The sequence below is a fragment of the Cucurbita moschata genome, unplaced genomic scaffold (genome assembly GCF_002738365.1).
Source record: "Cucurbita moschata cultivar Rifu unplaced genomic scaffold, Cmos_1.0 Cmo_Scf00016, whole genome shotgun sequence".
NCBI lineage: Eukaryota > Viridiplantae > Streptophyta > Magnoliopsida > Cucurbitales > Cucurbitaceae > Cucurbita > Cucurbita moschata.
Genome location: NW_019268532.1, coordinates 532,268 through 550,677, shown reverse-complemented (window position 1 = coordinate 550,677; position 18,410 = coordinate 532,268). Strand labels below are relative to the sequence as shown.

Sequence of the window (18,410 nt, the reverse complement as noted above, 5' to 3'; positions counted from 1 at the left end):
TGAACACGAGGCAGTGTGCCAACAAGGACGCTGGGCATCGAAGGGGTGGACTGGGGGGTCCCACATTGATTGGAGAAGGGAACGAGTGCCAGCGAGGACGTTGGGCCTTGAATGGGAGGTGGATTATGAGATCCCACATCGGTTGGGGAGGAAAACGAAGTGTTCTTTATAAGGGTGTGGAAACCTCTCCCTAATAGACATGTTTTAAAATCCTTGAGGGGAAGCCTGAAAGAGAAAGCCCAAAGAGGACAATATCTGCTAGTGGTGGGCTTGGGGCGTTACTAATGGTATCAAAGCTAGACACCGAGAAATGTGCCAGTGAGGAGGCTGAGCTCCAAAGAGGGGGTGAACACGAGGCGGTGTGCCAACAAGGACGTTGGGCTCTAAAGGAGGTGGATTGGGGGGTCCCACATCGATTGGATAAGGGAACGAGTGCAAACGAGGACGCTTTGTGAGATCCCACATCGGTTGGGGAGGAAAACGAAGCATTCTTTATGAGGGTGTGGAAACCTCTCCCTAGCAGACGCGTTTCAAAAACGTTGAGGGTAAGCCTGAAAGAGAAAGCCCAAAGAGGACAATATCTGCTAGCGGTGGACTTGGGACGTTACAATGGGTGTCCCTCGAGAGGTAAGTCGAGCAAGGCAACATATCCCTAGGTCGAGTGACATAATAGCCAAATGCTTGCTGTAAGTAAGATTTCTTCTCAAGAATTGGTTCCAAGAACCAGCACCTTGATTCCATAGATTAAAGAGAGGGCTACTTTGACTGTAAATCCATGGCCCCTTGGCTGTTTTCAAGGATACACTGCTCGGTTTTAAGTTGTAATAGCTGGTACCGTATTTTGCAGCAATAACTAGTTCGGTTACGCTTATCTCGTTTTTATTACGATTTTTCTTATTGTCGCATCCACGTGCAGGCTTATGTTCAACAACTAGAGAGCAGTCGTTTAAAGCTGACACAACTCGAGCAGGAGCTTCAACGAGCACGACAGCAGGTTATATTTCCCATCTAACGATCATATCGATATTTTGATCGTGTTATTATTTTGTAATGATCACGCTCTTCGCGTCGTATTTGACTATGGTCTTTTGTTCTTAGGGAATTTTCATATCAAGCTCAGGTGACCAGACCCATTCAATGAGTGGCAATGGTATTACTTTATAAATGTGTGGTTAAGATTCTTTAAAGCTTCTATAGATGTTAGCTTCTGTTTATGGTAGCCCGAGTCGCATTCGAAATGTTTGTTTGATATGCTCGTTAACGAAGATGAGAAAAAGGGGAAGAACGAGAAAGCGTCGTTTTTATAAAAAAAGTGATGCACGCTCGAGATTTTATGATCGAAGCGTTCATGATTCCCTCCTCGCCCCTCGAATTTATGTTCTATTTAGTTAAGTTCCATGTTACAATATGGCCTCATATATACATTACTATCTTTTCGTAGGAGCCATGGCATTCGACGTAGAATATGCTCGATGGCTTGAAGATCACAACCGTCAAATGAACGAATTGAGATCCGCTGTTAATTCTCATGCAAGTGACCCGGAACTGCGTATTGTAGTCGATGGCATCTTGGTTCATTACGATGAGCTTTTCAGGCTCAAGGGAAATGCAGCGAAGGCTGACGTTTTCCATTTGTTATCAGGCATGTGGAAAACACCTGCCGAAAGATGTTTTCTTTGGCTCGGGGGTTTTCGTTCATCCGAGCTCCTAAAGGTGACGAACGCTTCCCTCCGTCCCTCTGAAAAGAATAGAGTAAAAAGGGTTTGAAGTGTAATTGAAGTTATTTTATTAACTGCAGCTTCTTGTAAATCAACTGGAGCCTCTAACAGAGCAGCAGTTGGTGGGAATCACAAACTTGCAGCAGTCATCACAGCAAGCAGAAGATGCTTTATCACAAGGGATGGAGGCCTTGCAACAGTCCCTGGCCGAGACGTTGTCGAGTGGATCTCTCGGCTCCTCCAGTTCGTCGGGGAACGTTGCAAACTACATGGGTCAGATGGCTATGGCGATGGGTAAACTCGGGACGCTCGAGGGTTTTATACGCCAAGTAAGTATTCCAATACTACACACAATATGTGTATGTGTATTCCGTGTTAGCCTTTCATTAGGTGTCTGATGAGACCAAAGTCGAACCTAACCGTTGAGCCTATATCTCATTTTGATGAATTTTGAAACTTTTCTTCTCCGCTTTCCTAGGACGGCTCGAGTGAGTATAGAGTAAAGGCCAACTCAAATTCAAAACTTGTTTTCTATGCCAACCACTTGATTTGCTTAATGGATCCTTGTGAGATTCTACTGGAGAAGGAAACGAAGCATTCTTTGTAAGAGTGTGGAAATCTCTCCCTAGTAGATGTGTTCTAAAATCTTGAGGGGAAGCCTAGAAGGGAAAACCCAAGAAGAACAATATCTGCTAGCGGTGGGCTTGGGCTGTTACAAATGATATCAGAGCCAGACACCGGGCAGTGTGCCAGCGAGGACGCTGAGCCCCCAAGGGGGTGGATTGTGAGATCCCACATTGGTTGGAGAGGGAAATAAAATCTTCCTTATAAGGGTGTGGAAATCTCTCCCTAGTAGACGGGTTCTAAAACCTTGAAGGGAAAGCCCAAAGAAAACAATATCTGCTAGCAGTGGGTTTGGACGGTTACAAATGGTATCAGAGCCGAACACTGGGCAGTGTGCCAACGATGACGCTGGCCCCCAAGGAGGTGAATTGTGAGATCCCACGTTGGTTGGAGAGGGGAACGAAACATTCTTTATAAGGGTGTGGAAACCTCTCCCTAGTAGACGCGTTCAAAAACCTTGAAGGGAAAACCCAAAGAAAACAATATCTGTTAACAATGGGTTTGGACGGTTACAAATGGTATTAGAGCCAAACACCGGGCAGTGTGCCAACGATGACGCTAGCCCCCAATGGGGTGAATTGTGAGACCCCACATTGGTTGGAGAGGGGAACGAAACATTCGTTATAAGGGTGTGGAAACTTCTCCCTAGTAGACGCCTTCAAAAACCTTGAAGGGAAAGCCCAAAGAAAACAATATCTGCTAGCAGTGGGTTTGGACGGTTACAAATGGTATCAGAGCCGAATACCGGGCAATGTGCCAACGATGACGCTAGCCCCCAAGGGGGTGAATTGTGAGATCCCACATTGATTGGAGAAGGGAACGAAACATTCCTTATAAGGGTGTGGAAACTCTTCCTAGTAAACGCGTTCTAAAACCTTGAGAGAAAGCCTTAGAAAAGAAAACCCATAGAGGACAATATCTGCTAGCAGTGGATTTCCGCTGTTATAGATCTCTTCTGTAATGTGGTAATAAAGCGATCCATTTTGGGAAATTGTACATTTTGTTACGTCGTTGTGGTGCATCGGTCTCTCGTTTGTTTTGTAATTATCAATTATGTCTCGTACTTTTAGATCGGAGTCCTTTTCGTAGTTAATCCACGACTCCTATTCCTTACAACCCGGTCTCGTGACACTATTTGTCTTGCTGTTGTGCATAAATTCCAGGCCGACAATCTGCGACAACAGACACTTCAACAAATGCACCGAATATTGACAACTCGTCAGTCTGCTCGTGCGCTTCTCGCCGTACATGACTACTTCTCCAGGCTACGAGCTCTTAGTTCGCTGTGGCTTGCTCGGCCCCGAGAGTAAGACGTTTAACCGAAGCAATAGTTGATGGTGACACTGCAGAGACATGAAAGGAACCCTCAAGGTAACACCTTTTTTGTATCATTCATTGGCAATGCCTTTCTTCTTGGGACTGAGATTCAGATCTGTCACAAAGAATAATTTGTTTGTAATTTTGTATTTTAGGTGTTGTTCTTGTTACATCTGTATAAATATTGATACAAACAAACTCAACTTTCATTGTTTATTGGTAAATTAATAATACTCTTTATCTAGAACTACAGAACAAACGCCCTTAACGACCCGCTAGCAGATATTGTCCTCTTAAAAAATATTTCTTTTGGTTTGATATCGACGGGTGTCTGGGCTAGCTTGCGTTCATCTCGATTAATTTCGCCAGACAACCATTTGACCCTGTTACATTTGGTTGGCATGAAGCATGAAGTGTCTATAAAGAAAACGCTACGTTTGACCTTATTACACTCCATCTTGCATCGATTTCCAAAGAGCCGAAAACGGACCGAACCAAATCAACCCATGATTGAATTTTTAAAACCAACTAAAATTCTGTTAGTTGAACTGTTGCAACTACAAGATAACACTTCCTAAAGAAAAGAAAATTATGTTTTCAGTACAAAATGATGGGAGCAAAGTAATAGCTTTTCCGCCATTCAAATCTCTGGTTAAAAAATGACTTACTGGAGGCCAAAAAACTCCATCCACGACTCGAAAGAACACGTTCGATCTCCAAATTTTCCCGCTGTGTCGACGAGGGTATTCCTGATGTTCCTTTCTTCATAGCTCACATCTCTTTATCGATGATATCTCGCATCATCTGAATCGGAATGAGACCTTCGGTGCGGATAGCTTCTTTTTTCGGATCCGGGCTAATGAAGAAGAGAGTAGGCAGTCCTCTCACCTGAAACAAGGCATCTAACTCAGATTTACCTTTCATACGAACAAAGACAATATCTTTCACAACTCGATTTGCTGATAATTGATGTGTTTGTAGATCATACAGATGAGAGTGTTTCGTGTAAGAACGCTTTGTCGTATAGAAACCAAGCAAAGAGGATAGGGAGAAAGGATTGTGTATTTTCACCTGCATATCACGCGAGAATTCATATTCGTCATCTGTATCAACCTTGATGATCATTGCATTGTTCTCGTACTCGACCGCAAGCTGTGGTAAGAGCTACACGTTAGCAATTGCTTCCATGATTTCCAAGATAGAAGTTGAATAAGCACGTATTAGTTACAGCCTAATCCAACAACTCCGAATGTTAATCTATGTTCGAAGTTAATAGATAATGCCATCAGCTCAAGCAATCGTCTCGAGCATCGACACGTTCAGCAAACAACACATTTACAAATCATAGCAGATCCACGAGGCAATGTGAAATTTGAAAACTAGCCCACTCTGGGGAATAATGGGAAGTTATGGCAGATGATGCGAGGCCGAAGAGATTTGAAAATATAAAACTTTCATGAAACGAAAATCAATAGTAAAAATGTTGTAAAATATCACCGACATGACCATGAAAATATTACTGATATGTGGTTGTAATGTGTGAGATCCCACATCGGTTGGAGAGGGGAACGAAACATTGCTCATAAGAGTGTGGAAACCTCTTCCTAACAGATGCGTTTTAAAACCATGAGACTGACGGTGATACGTAACGGGCCAAAGTGGACAATATTTGCCAGCGGTGGGGTTGGGCTGTTACAAATGGTATCAGAGCCAAATACCGAGTGGTGTGCCAACGAATACGCTAGCCCCAAAGAGAGTGGATTGTGAGATCCCACATCAGTTGGAGAGGGGAACAAAACATTGCTTATAAGGGTATGGAAACCTCTCCCTAATAGCCATGTTTTAAAATCGGGCTAACAACAATACATAACGGGCTAAAACGGATAATATTTACTAACGGTGGGCTTGAGCTGTTACTGAGCAATAGACGAAACAAACATTTTGAGCTACCATTTTGCTTGAACAAACCACAACTTTACTCCAGCGCATACACAAAATGAAAGTGCAAAAACTCCATCCAACCAACTTTGTTCAAGCAAGTTGATAAGAACTATAATCTATAGACTTGTTTATGGTGAGTCTTGCTCCCACATACTCTTTGTTCAATAAAAAGAACACAAATTCGCAGAAACATAAGCTTTGTACGTGATCACGAGCACAAAAATATCGCTCAACGCTCAATCATCCACTAAAACCATAAGTTTTTGTGACATTCAGACTACAAACAAGCTTGTTAATCAATTCCGTGTATCATTTTAAAGTGAACTTTCCACCTAAGATAGAGACTAGACGTAACAGCCCAAGCCCACCGTTAACAAATATTGTTCGTTTTGACCCGTTACGTATCACCGTCAATTTCACGGCTTTAAAATGCGTCTACTAGAAAGAGGTTTCCACACCCTTATAAAGAATGCTTCGTTCCCCTCTCCAACCGATGTGAGATCTCACAATAGAGCACCAGAAGTAAAGAAAAAACGATGGGCGTATAGACTAGGAATTCCTTCCATCCCCCATATAGACTGTAGGACAGCAGAATAGGAGCAAATATACTAACAAAAGATAGAATTGCTAGTTTGGGATACACTGATTGAATGCAAAGAGGATCGATTTATCGAGCCACGCAGATTATCCCTCCTGCAGTCAGACCACCATTACGAGACGATCATGTGCGATGCCAATGCTAAACCACCGTTACAGACCACAATATTACAGTGCCCACCATGTGAATAGCCCAAATCACCATGGTACTACCAACCAAACTGACTACCCAGTTGTTCCAGCTAAAAGGGAAAATGTAAACTAAACTGGAATAGCCTTTAGCCTATCTAAACATACAATATATTTGAAATAATAATCAAACAGGATTCAGAAGCTAAATCACTACTAAACCAAGATGTTTAAACTGGTAGTGTGAGATCCCACGTCGATTGGAGAGGGGAACGAGTGCCAACGAGGACGCTTGGCCCTCAAGGGGGTGGATTGTGAGACCCCAAATCAGTTGAAGAGGGAAACGAAACATTCTTTATAAGGGTATGGAAACCTCTCCCTAGTAGACGCATTTTAAAAACTTTAAGGGGAATTCCGAAAGGAAAAACTAAAGAGGACAATACCAGATAGTAGTGGGCTTGAGCGGTTACAAAAAGGTTCACTTATGGATTTGAAAACTAGCATGGGACACAGCAACTTATTAGCGAGGTTTTAACACAAGGACTGCTATCTAATACCATGTAGCTACAAACTACAAAAACTTAAGCCAATGGATAATAACATACGTTCTTTGAACGCCATATTTGAAAATGAAGCATTTAGGCACATGTACAGCAAAGAAACGCCATATTTGAAAATGAAGCATTTAGGCACATGTACAGCAAAGAAACGCCATATTTGAAAATGAAGCATTTAGGCACATGTACAGCAAAGAAACGCCATATAAATGTGAGTTCATATCAAATTGCTACATACCATTTCAAGTTCTTGAGCCATTAGAATGCAGGGTCCACACCATGTAGCATAGAAATCGATTATAAGCGGCACATTTCTTTTCCCCTTCACCAGCTCCTGCACTTCCTCAGCCGTCATCTTCTTCTACAAACCCAACACCAAAACAAGCACCTCATAAATGATTAACCGAACCAATAGCGAAAAGAAGCAAACAATTGGCAACAAACCCACAAACAAAATCAAAGAAAACACAAGTTTACCACAAGATAATCGTCGTGGATGTACTTTCCCTTGGGGGGTTTGCACAGAATCCTTCTGGGAGTGGTGGTGGATGATGAAAGAAGAGCATTTTGTTGAAGGGTTTTGGAGGAGGAGGAGAAAGGAATTGAAATGGAAGGTCGAATGGAGCTGAAATTAGAGATGGGGAAGAGATTGGCGGTGATTTGAAGGGTTTTGGGGGGCTGTAAAAGCGCCATTGACGAAGGGGGAGAGGTTCAACTGTTGCAGTGGAGGGAAATCCTTCGTTTTCGCAATGGATATGGTTTGGTGACTGCTCCAGCCAGGTCGAATTGCCTCGAATTACGCTTCCAACTTCTTTCTCTTATCAGCCATATCCGTTTGATTTGCGAGGGCTTTCAAAGTTTTTCATTTTTGGTCCTTTTAATCACACCATTTATACGCTTAATTAAAAAGATTAAAAAGAAAAACTTAACTTAGTCTTCATGATTAAGAACTTAATTTTTATCCAAATTTGTAATATTGATAATCATTTATTTTATTATCAATTTAATAAAAACATTTATATTCTTACTAAAATTCGATTTTTAATTTTCAAAACTTAGCCTGAATTTCAAAAAATTGATAATAAAATAAAGAAATAAGCTTAATTTTCAAATTTAAAACTAAAAAAAAATCAAACATAACGTGTATAATATTCATTTTTTGCGAAAAAAAATTAAAATGAATAATTCAATTTTAAAAAAAGTTATAAGAATTGTGTGGATGTGTTCTAAAAAAGTTCAAAATGTTTGCAAAAACGAAAAATTTGCTATAATTTTTTTTTAAAAATTTAATCTAAATTTCATTTTAATTGATAAACTTTTTAGGTTGATTTAATTTTGATATTTAAACTTTCTCAAACTATTGATTTTAATTTCGCACAATTTTTTTTCCAAATAAATTTAAATATTAGTTATATAGTTAATAAATAATTAAAGATAAATATTAAAATACTTTTTTATGCAAAACTTGGAAGACTAAAATAAATCATCTAAAATTTCGATAGTAAATAAAAAAAATTAAAAAAAAGTTTATTTATCAAAATATCACATCATCTACCCATTTAAATTCAAGTTAATCATTAAAGTATTATTACTTTTGTAGTAAAAGGTCATAAATTTAAGTAAAAAATGAAACTTAACCAAAGTTTACCTTCTGTTCTTTTGCCCATGATGAACTGTGGGCCCTCATGCTCGAGAGACTTGCCATCATCTACTGTCGAAGAAAGCACTTCTTTTTAAGCATATCACAAGTTTGTACAATGTAAAGTCACCAAAATCAAAAGGCAAAGAGTGAACTCACAAAGAACGATCACGAGGATTGTTGAGGAGGAGTTACACATCGGCTAATTAATGAGTTGATCATGGGTTTATAATGCTGAGGATTGTTGGGAGAGGAGTCCCATATCGACTAATTAAAGGGTTGATTATGGGTTTATAGATAAAGGAATACATCTCCATTAATACGAGACATTTGGAGGAAACCAAAAACAAAGTCACGAGAGCTCATGCTCAGAATGTACCATATCATACAATTGTGGAAAACTGTAGTTTCTAACATGATATCAGAGTTATGCTATTAACTTAGTCATGTCGATAGAATCCTAAGATGTCGAACAAAGAAGTTATGAGCCTCGAAGGTGTAGTCAAAAGTGACTCAAGTGTCCTTTATTCGAGGGCTCTAGAGAAGGAGTCGAGCCTTGATTAAAGAGAGGCTATTCGAGGGCTCTATAGGCCTCAGGGGAGGCTCTATGGTATGCTTTGTTCGAGGGGAGGATTGTTGAGAGAGGAGTCCCACATTGACTAATTAAGGTTGAATACATCGTAATTACGGGGTTGAATACATCTCCGTTTGTACGAGTCATTTTAGGAAAACCAAAAGCAAAGCCATGAGAGTTTAAGCGCAAAGTAGAGTTTCTAACATTTTGTACCGCCAAAAAGAAGTTGAACTATCCCAATCGTGGTTTCTAACATTTTCTACGATAACTCTGCCCTATTGTTTAGCATCGTTCATCTGCAATACAAAACATTTTACACTCTTTTCACTATCTTTTTCAGATTCAAGAGGAAAACTCAAATGAAATGTTACTATTCATCCATCCATCCATCCATCATACCAATAAGGGTTTCATCATTCTAAAGTAATGGGAGAAGAATGACGTGGGAGTTTGGTGAGCTAAGTGAAGAACATGGATTTGGGTTAGCAATAAAAATCACTATAAAAATGGAGTGGATAAAAGATTGGTAATAGGATAAGAACAAGGAGGAAAAGGACAAGCACAAAGAAGGAAAGCAACCCAGAAATGGAATGAACCAAAACAGCAGATAGGTACAGAATCATATCCTCATAATGGTGCTTCAAACTCTATCCATTCACATTCACCATTAAATACCAACTCGACTTCAGACATAAATTCTAGGTGGAACAGAGATTACATACCAAAGATCAGCCACAAGATCATGCGAGTCACATGAAAATTTGTTGAATTCTAGGTGGAACAGAGATTACATACCAAAGATCAGCCACAAGATCATGCGAGTCACATGAAAATTTGTTGAATTCTAGGTGGAAAGTGTAGAATTTTGATACTGAACTATAATCTACAGATACATTCATGTTGAATTTGTACATGGAATTTGTTCGAACGAGGGAAAAAGAATTAATCCGATCACACATGAATATGGTGGAGAGTAATCAATCAATCAATCAAAGAGAGAAGGAAGATGGAGCAGAAGCCTATTCAGAGCATGAATTTATCAAACGATCCAACTGCAAATCCTCGAATACGTTACCGTCGATGTCGCCGCTTGCAATTAGCTTCAACAATTCCACCGCCTTGGCTTTCCCCTTCTCACTGCCGTTCATGGCCACATCTCCAATTTCACTCAAGATTCCAGATCCCAAATCCTTGATGTCCTCCTCCGCCCTCTCTCCTCCCCACCTCGCTAAATTCAACAACGCCGATACCGCGTTCTCCTTTGTCCTCTGACTTGAACCAGTTCCTGAATCCAACAAATCCACCAAAACTCCCAATCCGGAAACCTTACGAAATGCTAATTCGCTATCTTCACATCCCGCTACCTGCGCGACCACCGCCGACGCATCCTCGACAATCCCGGCGTGACTGCCGACCACAACCAAAGAGAATAACGGAGGAATCACTCCGAGATCGACCATAGTGGACCGATTCGGCTGACACAGCGCAATCCCAAACAACGCTTTCAGAGCATCCTTAATCGATCTCTGAGGAGATTTCCTAAATTTGAGAATATCAACAAGCGAATATATTATATCACGCTTTGAACCAATAATCGGGCGGTACTCATCCACAACGAGAAGACTATGAAGAGTCGCAGCACAGGACTGGACGGCGGCGGCAGAAGAAGAGGAATTATGATGGCCAAGCACATGAGAAATCGCGTCGAGGAGGCCATGTGTGGACATCAAAGCTTCACGGGAGGAAATTGAGAGATTCAGAAGCGTAGCAGCGGCGTCTTCTTGGGCAGCGTGAGAGGAGGAATACAGAGTCTCAGCCAAATAAGGAATAGCACCAGTTTCAGCGATAAGCGATCGGCTCTCAGCGTCGTTCTTCGTCATCAATCGGAGCTCCGACAGGGAATCGCACCGGATTTGCTCGGAGACGGAGCTAAGACGAGAGACCAAAGTGGAAGCCGTACGGCGCTTCACCTCCATCTTCAACAACTGCAATGGAGTCGAATCGAAACGATAATCAAGAATTTGAGTGAGAAGAAATCTGGATTTGCAGAGGAATTTAGGTTTTTGTAGGAAATTTGAACGGAATTGAATTGGATAGAAGGAAGAAGAAGAAGACGACGAAGAAAACCGAGGGTTTGGTGAGAAGAACTGAAATGACGAAAATAACCTCAACGTGTAGACGCAACGTATGTGGCGGCGGAGGGGCAGTGGGGTCCATAAATTTCCAGCAGACGAAATTGTTGTTTCCAACTTGGAATCTTTTTAAAACATTGTGCGTTCAAACTTTCTATTTATTTATTTATAAATAAATAAAAGTAATTTGTTTAATTAAAAAAAATTATTAATTAAAGGTCAGCATTTAATTAGTGGAATTATTATATATTTTTCATTAAGTTATTATTTATATACGAGTAACATGAAATATTATCCTCTTTTATCTTCTTAATATTGACATATAATAATAATAAATAATTTAATATTTTAAAAAAAAACCACTATTTAAATATTTAAATATTAGAGATTAAAATAAAGGGTGTTGTAGGGCAATGGGGATGGAATTTTAAAATGTCAAAAAATTGGAAAAAGGATTTCAAGTGTGAACTCATCAATAGTCAAATATTTCATACTTAATTAAAGCCATCTCACTCACCCAACAAAAGAAAAGAAGCTACACGTGGGAGAGAGCTCGTTGAGTGAACGAGTGTGAGATTCCACATGGATTAGAGAGAGACACGAAGCATTTTTTATAAGGGTGTAGAAACCTCTCTCTAACGTACACGTTTTAAAATCGTGGGGCTGATGACAATACGTAATGAGTTAAAACGGACAATATTTACTAGTGGTGGACTTGCGTTATTACAGGGAGTACAGTTGAGAAGTCGTAAGACGAAGAAGTCCCTAGTGGGTCAAAATAAATATTGTTTATTTTTGTTTATTTTTGCCTGTTACATATAGTTATCAGACTCATGGTTTTATTATTTTATTATCTAATAATTACAAATATTTTTTACTGTCTTAAAAAGTAGTGGACAAAAATATTTTAAATTTCATTATATAAATCAAACTTGCCAACACAAAGTTGACTAAGTCAACTTGGTTTGGTTGACTTTTTCAATTTCCAACTTGCCCCAAATATAGATTTGGCCCCCCAAAAAGGAAATATTCCACTTAGCCCCCATTAATTGGACTTGCCCTTTCCTTTTGGTTAAAAAAATGGTCAAAATTACTAATAGGTCCTTATACTTTTTAAACGTTGCAATTAGCCCTCAGTAATTTTTTTTTTGTCCCGATATGTTAGTAATAAGCTCAACGAGCACATATGAAACTCAATTAAACGATAAACTAATAACATCAAAGAGAAGAGACTAATTGCAACACTTGACAAAACACGAGGGGCTGAATGCTCAAATGAAACGTTCAAGGGTATGATTGTAATAAAGTTCATAGTTCAAGGTCGTTTGTGCAATTTCCTCGAAGAATCAAAACAAGGGTATTTGATTGGTTTCTATAACAATATCATGGCCTTAAACATTAAACATCTATAGGAATATCCCCAAAAGCTTGGGCACCTTGTATCTCTTATATATCTATGTTGTGTCCCAATTTGGAATGTTAGCGGTTGCTTCATTCACCATCTTTACTAGGGTTACCTGCCAACAGAGAGGCCACAAATCACTTTTCATAAGAGCAATTTTCGCTATTTCAAATATGTTACGACTATGCATGGTTCGGTACGGTTTCCGAGTTTTATGCACTTCCCTAGTCTGTAGGAATACGACCAAACAGTAAACTAAATCATCCTCGACATGGTTTTCTATAACAGTCCAAGTCCACCGTTAGCTGATACTGTTCTCTTTGGATTTTTCCTTTAAGGGCTTTCCCTCAAAGTTTTTAAAACGCACCGGCTACAGAGAGGTTTCCATACCCTTAAGGAATGCTTTGTTCCGCTCTCCAACTGATGTGAGATCTCACAATCCACCCCTCTTGGGGGCCAGCGTCCTTGCTGGCACACCGCCTGATGTTTGGCTTTGATATTATTTTGTAATAGCTTAAACCCGCCGTTAGCAGATATTGTCCTCTTTGGACTTTCCTTTCAAGAACTTCCCCTCAGTTTTTAAAACGCGTCTATTAAAAAGAGATTTCCACACTATTATAAGAAATGTTTCATTCCCCTCTCCAACTGGTGTGGAATCGCACAATCCACCCCCGTTGGGGGCCAGCATCCTCGCTGACACACCGCCCTAATGTCTTGCTCTGGTATCATTTTGTAACAACCCAAGCCCACCGTTAGCAAATATTGTCCTCTTTGGACTTTCCCTTCAAGGGCTTCTTCTCAAGGTTTTTAAACCGCGTCCACCCTTGTAAGAAATGTTTTGTTCTCTTCTCCAACCGAAAAATATGCAGCAATAGGTGAAGACAAGGAGAATGGGTTTCTAGAAACGTACCACACTTTCAGGAACTCTAGGAGGGGGTAAAGAAATGTTTCTCGGAGGAGGTCCACGTAAATGCGACCTCTTGTCGAATCGCCATTCACCAATTTTACCATAAGTCAATTCGCCCTAATGATTATCAGGAAAGTGAGTTCATTATAAGAGCCAAGATTATAGAAAAGAAAGGAACAAAGGCAAAGAAACTTCACCTTTAAGTTGTAGTCACATCCGTAAGTATAATGTATAATGAACTTTTTACCAATCTCCAAGTCCCATGGTGGCTGACCAGTTAGAAAAAGAAAAAGAAGGAACATCTCAAGATTGGTTTCAATATGGCTCACCAGTTAGAGTCAATGGATGTCTTACCTGCAACATAAAATCTTTCCGAAGAACGTGCTGCACGCCGTGCAAAGCCGAAGCAACTGCATAAGCATACCTTCGGGGAAAAAGGGAGCTTTAGAAGACAGCATTTTCACTACGGATTTTAAAATTTGTGTATCAGCAAAAACCCACTTCTAGCCGATATTATCCGCTTTGACCCGTTACATATCGCCGTCATCCTTACAGTTTTAAAACGCGTCTACTAGGAAGAGGTTTTCACACTCTTATAAGGAATGCTTCTTTCCCTTCTCCAACCGACGTGGGATCTCATAATCCACCCCCCTTGGGGCCCAGTGTCCTAGCTGCACACTGCTCAGTGTCTGGCTCTGATACCATTTGTAACAGCCAACCCACCGCTAGCAGATATTGTCCGCTTTAGCTCGTTACGTATCATCATCCGCCTCACGGTTTTAAAACACATCTACTAGGGAGAGGTTTCCACGTCCTTATAAGGAATGCTTCATTCCCTCTCCAATCGACATGAGATCTCACAATCCACCCCCCTTGGAGCCTAGCGTTCTCGCTGGAACACTACTCGGTGTATGGCTCTGATACCATTTGTAACAGTCCAAGCCCACTGCTAGATATTGTCCGCTTTGACCCGTTACATATCACCGTCAGCCTCACGATTTTAAAACACGTCTACTAGGGAGAGGTTTCCACACCCTTATAAGGAATGCTTCGTTCCCCTCTCGATCTCACAATTTGGTATAATATAGAATACAAAAGGTTTATCGTTTCTGAAAGCTTACATTTCTAGCACCCATCCGAAAACTTTATCCGCCTCGGGATCCTCTTTCATCTTCAATGAAACATTCATCCATGTAGGAGCAATCTTTTCCAGCAAATCCTGATAAACAAAACCGATATAGCACATCGAACAATAAACGTCGAGTCAGTAAAAAGAAATAACTTTGCAAGAATGGCAACAGGGAAAAGAAAATGTCATGCTAAAAGGTGTTAATCTCCCAATCACCTTCCTGATAATCACGGGGGAGTTTCCGATCGGGTCGATATTGGTTACGGGGCCATATTCCTCAGGGAAGAACTTTCTCAAAACCTTTTCGTTTTGATCGGGTTTGATGTAGAAAAACGGAAACGCAGCTGGATAACCTTCGTTGGATAAATTAGGAAGCGGATTAACGAATATATGATCTGGTTCTGCCATTAATATATATCTGTAACATAAACAAAATCAAAGAGAATTAGAAGCTCAAGAATTCTAATAGTAATGTTTATGAGAGGTTCTATTCTTTAATGATTTTACATAAAATTCTCACTCTTCCTCTATTGTAGCCTTTTCCAGCCACTGCACAAAGGCCCATGGTCTGTTCAAAACAATGTAACCCTGAGAACAGAACAGACAAGTTTTATGAAAAACGAAACGAATCCAACTCATTTGAAAGAAGAAACGAGTGCATTCGAAGTAGCTATCAGTGAGTTAAATGAATGCAAAGAAGAAAGCGTGATCAGATCCTCACCCGGTCGACACCATCAGGAAGAGGATCCACCACCATAGTAGGAATCTCATCCATAAGGTTATCGGGTTTTCCTGAGTGCAAAACACGAGTGAACCCTCCCATCTCGGAGTCAGGCAAGTCTTTCATCTTCTTGTACCAGTAATACATAATTCGACATTGCCATTGGCTGTACGGAGCATCGGTCGCTGTCAAAGCAACATGGTAAGGCAACTTTGTCTTCTGTTTTTTCACATTCTCTGGCATTTCAATGATGGGGTCGATCGATAACCGATTGTACGAGTTAGGTCCAACTCCCCTTCCCGTGGATCCATACCGGATAATAGCTATCACCAAATTATAAGTAACAAAGAAGAAAGCAAGAGCCAAGAGAATCAAAAACAGTGGAGAAGCCTGTCCTGTGTTCTTCCTCCCTATCATAGTAGCTATTTGTGGGATCCAAATCAAGGACTTTCAAAGTTCATTATAGGATAGGTTTTCTGAATTATCCTGAAAATTTTCTGTTTGCCTTTTGGATACACAAGTCGTAGCAGTACGACGAACGACTTTTACAGTGTATAACTTGAGAGGCGTTCGATTCCCGCGACGTTTATTTCACTGCCAACAAACAGAATGAAGAAGAGAGTTTAATTATATCATATCTAAGAAAGAAAGAACATGATAATAGATGGAAAAATCAACCTCTTAGGTACAATTTTGGTTAAGGAATACTAGCTATCGTAGGATCTATGCGGAAGGATTACATATTAAAACTCTCCTAGCCACGGTGAAGTGATATTGTAACAGCTCAAGCTCACCCTAGTAGATATTGTTCTCTCTAGGCTTTCCTTTTCGGGTTTCCCCTCAAAGTTTTTAAAACGCATTTGCTAAGAATAGGTTTTCATATCCTTATAAAGAATGTTTCGTTCTCCTCCCCAACTGATGTGAGATCTCACAATCCACCCCCTTCGGGGCCCAGGGTCCTTGCTGGCACACCGCCTCATGTCCACCCTCCTTCGGGACCCAGGCTCCTCGCTGACACATCTCCTCGTGTCTAGCTCTAATAACATTTGTAATGGCCCAAGCCCACTGCTAGCAGATATTGTCCTCTTAGGGCTTTCCCTTTAAAGCTTCCCCTCAAAGTTTTTAAAACTTGTCTGCTAAAGAGAGGTTTCCACACCCTTATAAGGAATGTTTCGTTCCTCCTCCCCAACCGATGTGGGATCTCACAATCCACCTCCTTAAGGGCCCAACGTCCTTGCTGGCACACCACCTCATGTCCACCCTCCTTCAGGACTCAGGCTCCTCACTGATACATCTCCTCATGTCTAGCTCTAATACCATTTGTAATGGCCCAAACCCACGGCTAGATCTTGTCCTCTTAGGGCTTTCCCTTTAAAGCTTCCCCTCGAAGCTTTTAAAACGCGTCTGCTAGGGAGAGGTTTCCACACCCTTATAAAGAATGTTTCGTTCTCCTTCTCAACCGGTGTGGGATCTCACAATCCACCCCCTTTCGAGGCCCAGCGTCCTTATTGACACACTGCTCGCGTCCACCCTCTTTCAAGGCTCAGCCTCCTCACTAACACATCGTTCAATGTTTTATACAATTTGTAACCGCCCAAGCCCACCACTAGCAGATATTGTCCTCTTTGGGCTTTTCCTTTCAAGCTTCCCCTCAAAGTTTTTATAACGTGTGAGAAGTTTCCACACCCTTCTAAAGAATGTTTCGTTCTCCTACCCAACCGATGTAGGATCTCACAGATACAACTCTCAATTCTCAAGCAAACTTGTTGTTTTAAACGAGGCAAACTCTAAACAGGACGAGAAGAAAGAACAGATGCAACAATATTGAATGTATCATAAAGATTTTCGTACAAATTACCCAAAAGTTCGTTATAATCCGATCCAAGTCAAAAACTAAAAGGGTGCAATGAGAGAAGCTGGAATGAAGAACAAAGAAGAAAAACAGGACAAAAAAAAAAATCAAGAACATAACAAACACTACTTCAAAATTCAGAGCATCTCCATAATTTTCAAAGATCTAACATCATATTTCATGAACAACTTTCGCCATCAAACCCAGAATGCACAAACAACACATGAACTATCAAAACAGATCTCAGAATCAGATTAAACTCTCCATGAACAATTGTGTGAGATCGAAAACAAAACCATTAAGCATTGACTTCAGAATCCAGTAAAATCATGAAATGGATACGCCTCAAAACTACAAAATCCATCATAAACCCAGAAAAACTCACGATCATAGAGCTTCACAAACAATCAAAGATCAAAAACACAAGAACAGAGCCACGAACAGGTAGATGTAGCGGTATCGATCGAAATTCAAAGCAAGGGAATCAAAAACTATGAAAATCATGAAGGATTTTCAAATCAAAAGAGGTCAAACCTTGAACATCAGCGAGTCGGGGAAGAACAAATGAAAACAACTTGAGAGATCTGGAAAAGTGGGTCTTGTGCTTCCGTCAGGACAGTCGCCTCGTTGAATCTTTTGGGTTCTTTAACAAATTCTTGTTGAACCCTTTTGTTTATTAAACAAAATCTGGTTGAATCTGTTCATTTTGTGTATTTTACTCACCTAAAAATTAGGACATTTTAATTTTGTCTGTAATTACACTTTAATCTGTTCATAATCCTTACTTAGGGCGGCTGCCGTTTGTTAGCTAAGTTAATAAAAATATTTATTTTGTCAAAAACTTAAAATTTTAATATAATTTCTAAAAAATTAATATTTAGTTTCTATCGTATTAAATACTAATTTATTTAATAAAATTCTCATCAAGATTAAAATTTAATATTTATTTTTTAAAAAATTACGTTATTATAAATTTTTAAAGGTTATCTCTTTGAACAACTCATTTCAATACGTCATAAAAGTCGTCAAAATTATATTAAATCTAAATTTGAAGGAAACAAAAATATTTTATAATTTATTTTTACGGTGTTCTCCTATAGAAATGTTTTTCACCATACGACCATTTTTATTCAATCACGTCATTATTTAGTTTATTATTATACTCAAATAT

General features: G+C 40.0%; 4 protein-coding genes across 7 annotated transcripts in view; 1 reads left to right on the top strand and 3 right to left on the bottom strand.

Annotated features, from left to right (window-relative positions):
• The window catches only part of LOC111454033 (transcription factor TGA2-like), a 7,387-nt gene extending 3,476 nt beyond the window's left edge, over window positions 1–3,911 (top strand). For all 4 annotated transcript variants that reach the window (XM_023095312.1, XM_023095309.1, XM_023095310.1 and 1 more), the window contains 5 exons: window positions 917–994; window positions 1,099–1,150; window positions 1,442–1,713; window positions 1,799–2,047; window positions 3,506–3,911. In XM_023095312.1, coding sequence (XP_022951080.1) covers window positions 917–994; window positions 1,099–1,150; window positions 1,442–1,713; window positions 1,799–2,047; window positions 3,506–3,652 — 798 coding nt within the window. In that variant the 3' untranslated portion in view covers window positions 3,653–3,911. The remainder of the gene's footprint in view (window positions 1–916; window positions 995–1,098; window positions 1,151–1,441; window positions 1,714–1,798; window positions 2,048–3,505) is intronic.
• A 233-nt stretch (window positions 3,912–4,144) lies between these two features.
• On the bottom strand, window positions 4,145–7,757 carry LOC111454226 (thioredoxin-like protein CITRX, chloroplastic). The gene is made up of 4 exons (XM_023095618.1): window positions 7,361–7,757; window positions 7,122–7,244; window positions 4,731–4,811; window positions 4,145–4,547 (listed from the first exon to the last, which is right to left on the bottom strand). The coding sequence occupies exons 1-4, from the start codon at window positions 7,574–7,576 to the stop codon at window positions 4,431–4,433; spliced, it is 537 nt and encodes a 178-aa protein (XP_022951386.1). The 5' UTR covers window positions 7,577–7,757; the 3' UTR covers window positions 4,145–4,430.
• Window positions 7,758–9,704: 1,947 nt separating this feature from the next.
• LOC111454225 (protein spotted leaf 11) lies at window positions 9,705–11,226 on the bottom strand. The gene has a single exon (XM_023095616.1). It carries the CDS (start codon window positions 11,070–11,072, stop codon window positions 10,116–10,118), a length of 957 nt encoding a protein of 318 aa, XP_022951384.1. The 5' UTR covers window positions 11,073–11,226; the 3' UTR covers window positions 9,705–10,115.
• A 1,249-nt stretch (window positions 11,227–12,475) lies between these two features.
• On the bottom strand, window positions 12,476–17,961 carry LOC111454224 (hydroxyproline O-arabinosyltransferase 3-like). Its single transcript, XM_023095615.1, has 9 exons — window positions 17,774–17,961; window positions 15,388–15,981; window positions 15,187–15,254; window positions 14,883–15,084; window positions 14,659–14,756; window positions 13,892–13,961; window positions 13,735–13,806; window positions 13,541–13,654; window positions 12,476–12,745 (listed from the first exon to the last, which is right to left on the bottom strand). The coding sequence occupies exons 2-9, from the start codon at window positions 15,802–15,804 to the stop codon at window positions 12,683–12,685; spliced, it is 1,104 nt and encodes a 367-aa protein (XP_022951383.1). The 5' UTR covers window positions 15,805–15,981; window positions 17,774–17,961; the 3' UTR covers window positions 12,476–12,682.
• Window positions 17,962–18,410: the final 449 nt, after the last annotated feature.

Coding starts and splice junctions, on each gene's coding strand:
- LOC111454225 (XM_023095616.1), bottom strand. CDS start 11,072: ATGGAGGTGAAGCGCCGTACGGCTTCCACTTTGGTCTCTCGTCTTAGC.
- LOC111454226 (XM_023095618.1), bottom strand. CDS start 7,576: ATGGCGCTTTTACAGCCCCCCAAAACCCTTCAAATCACCGCCAATCTC. Junction 4,812..7,121: donor TGGCTCAAGAACTTGAAATG/GTATGTAGCAAT, acceptor CTCTTACCACAG/CTTGCGGTCGAGTACGAGAA. Junction 4,548..4,730: donor AATTCTCGCGTGATATGCAG/GTGAAAATACAC, acceptor GCCTTGTTTCAG/GTGAGAGGACTGCCTACTCT.
- LOC111454224 (XM_023095615.1), bottom strand. CDS start 15,804: ATGATAGGGAGGAAGAACACAGGACAGGCTTCTCCACTGTTTTTGATT. Junction 15,255..15,387: donor TTCCTGATGGTGTCGACCGG/GTGAGGATCTGA, acceptor TTCTGTTCTCAG/GGTTACATTGTTTTGAACAG. Junction 12,746..13,540: donor CTAGAGTTCCTGAAAGTGTG/GTACGTTTCTAG, acceptor CTCTGTTGGCAG/GTAACCCTAGTAAAGATGGT.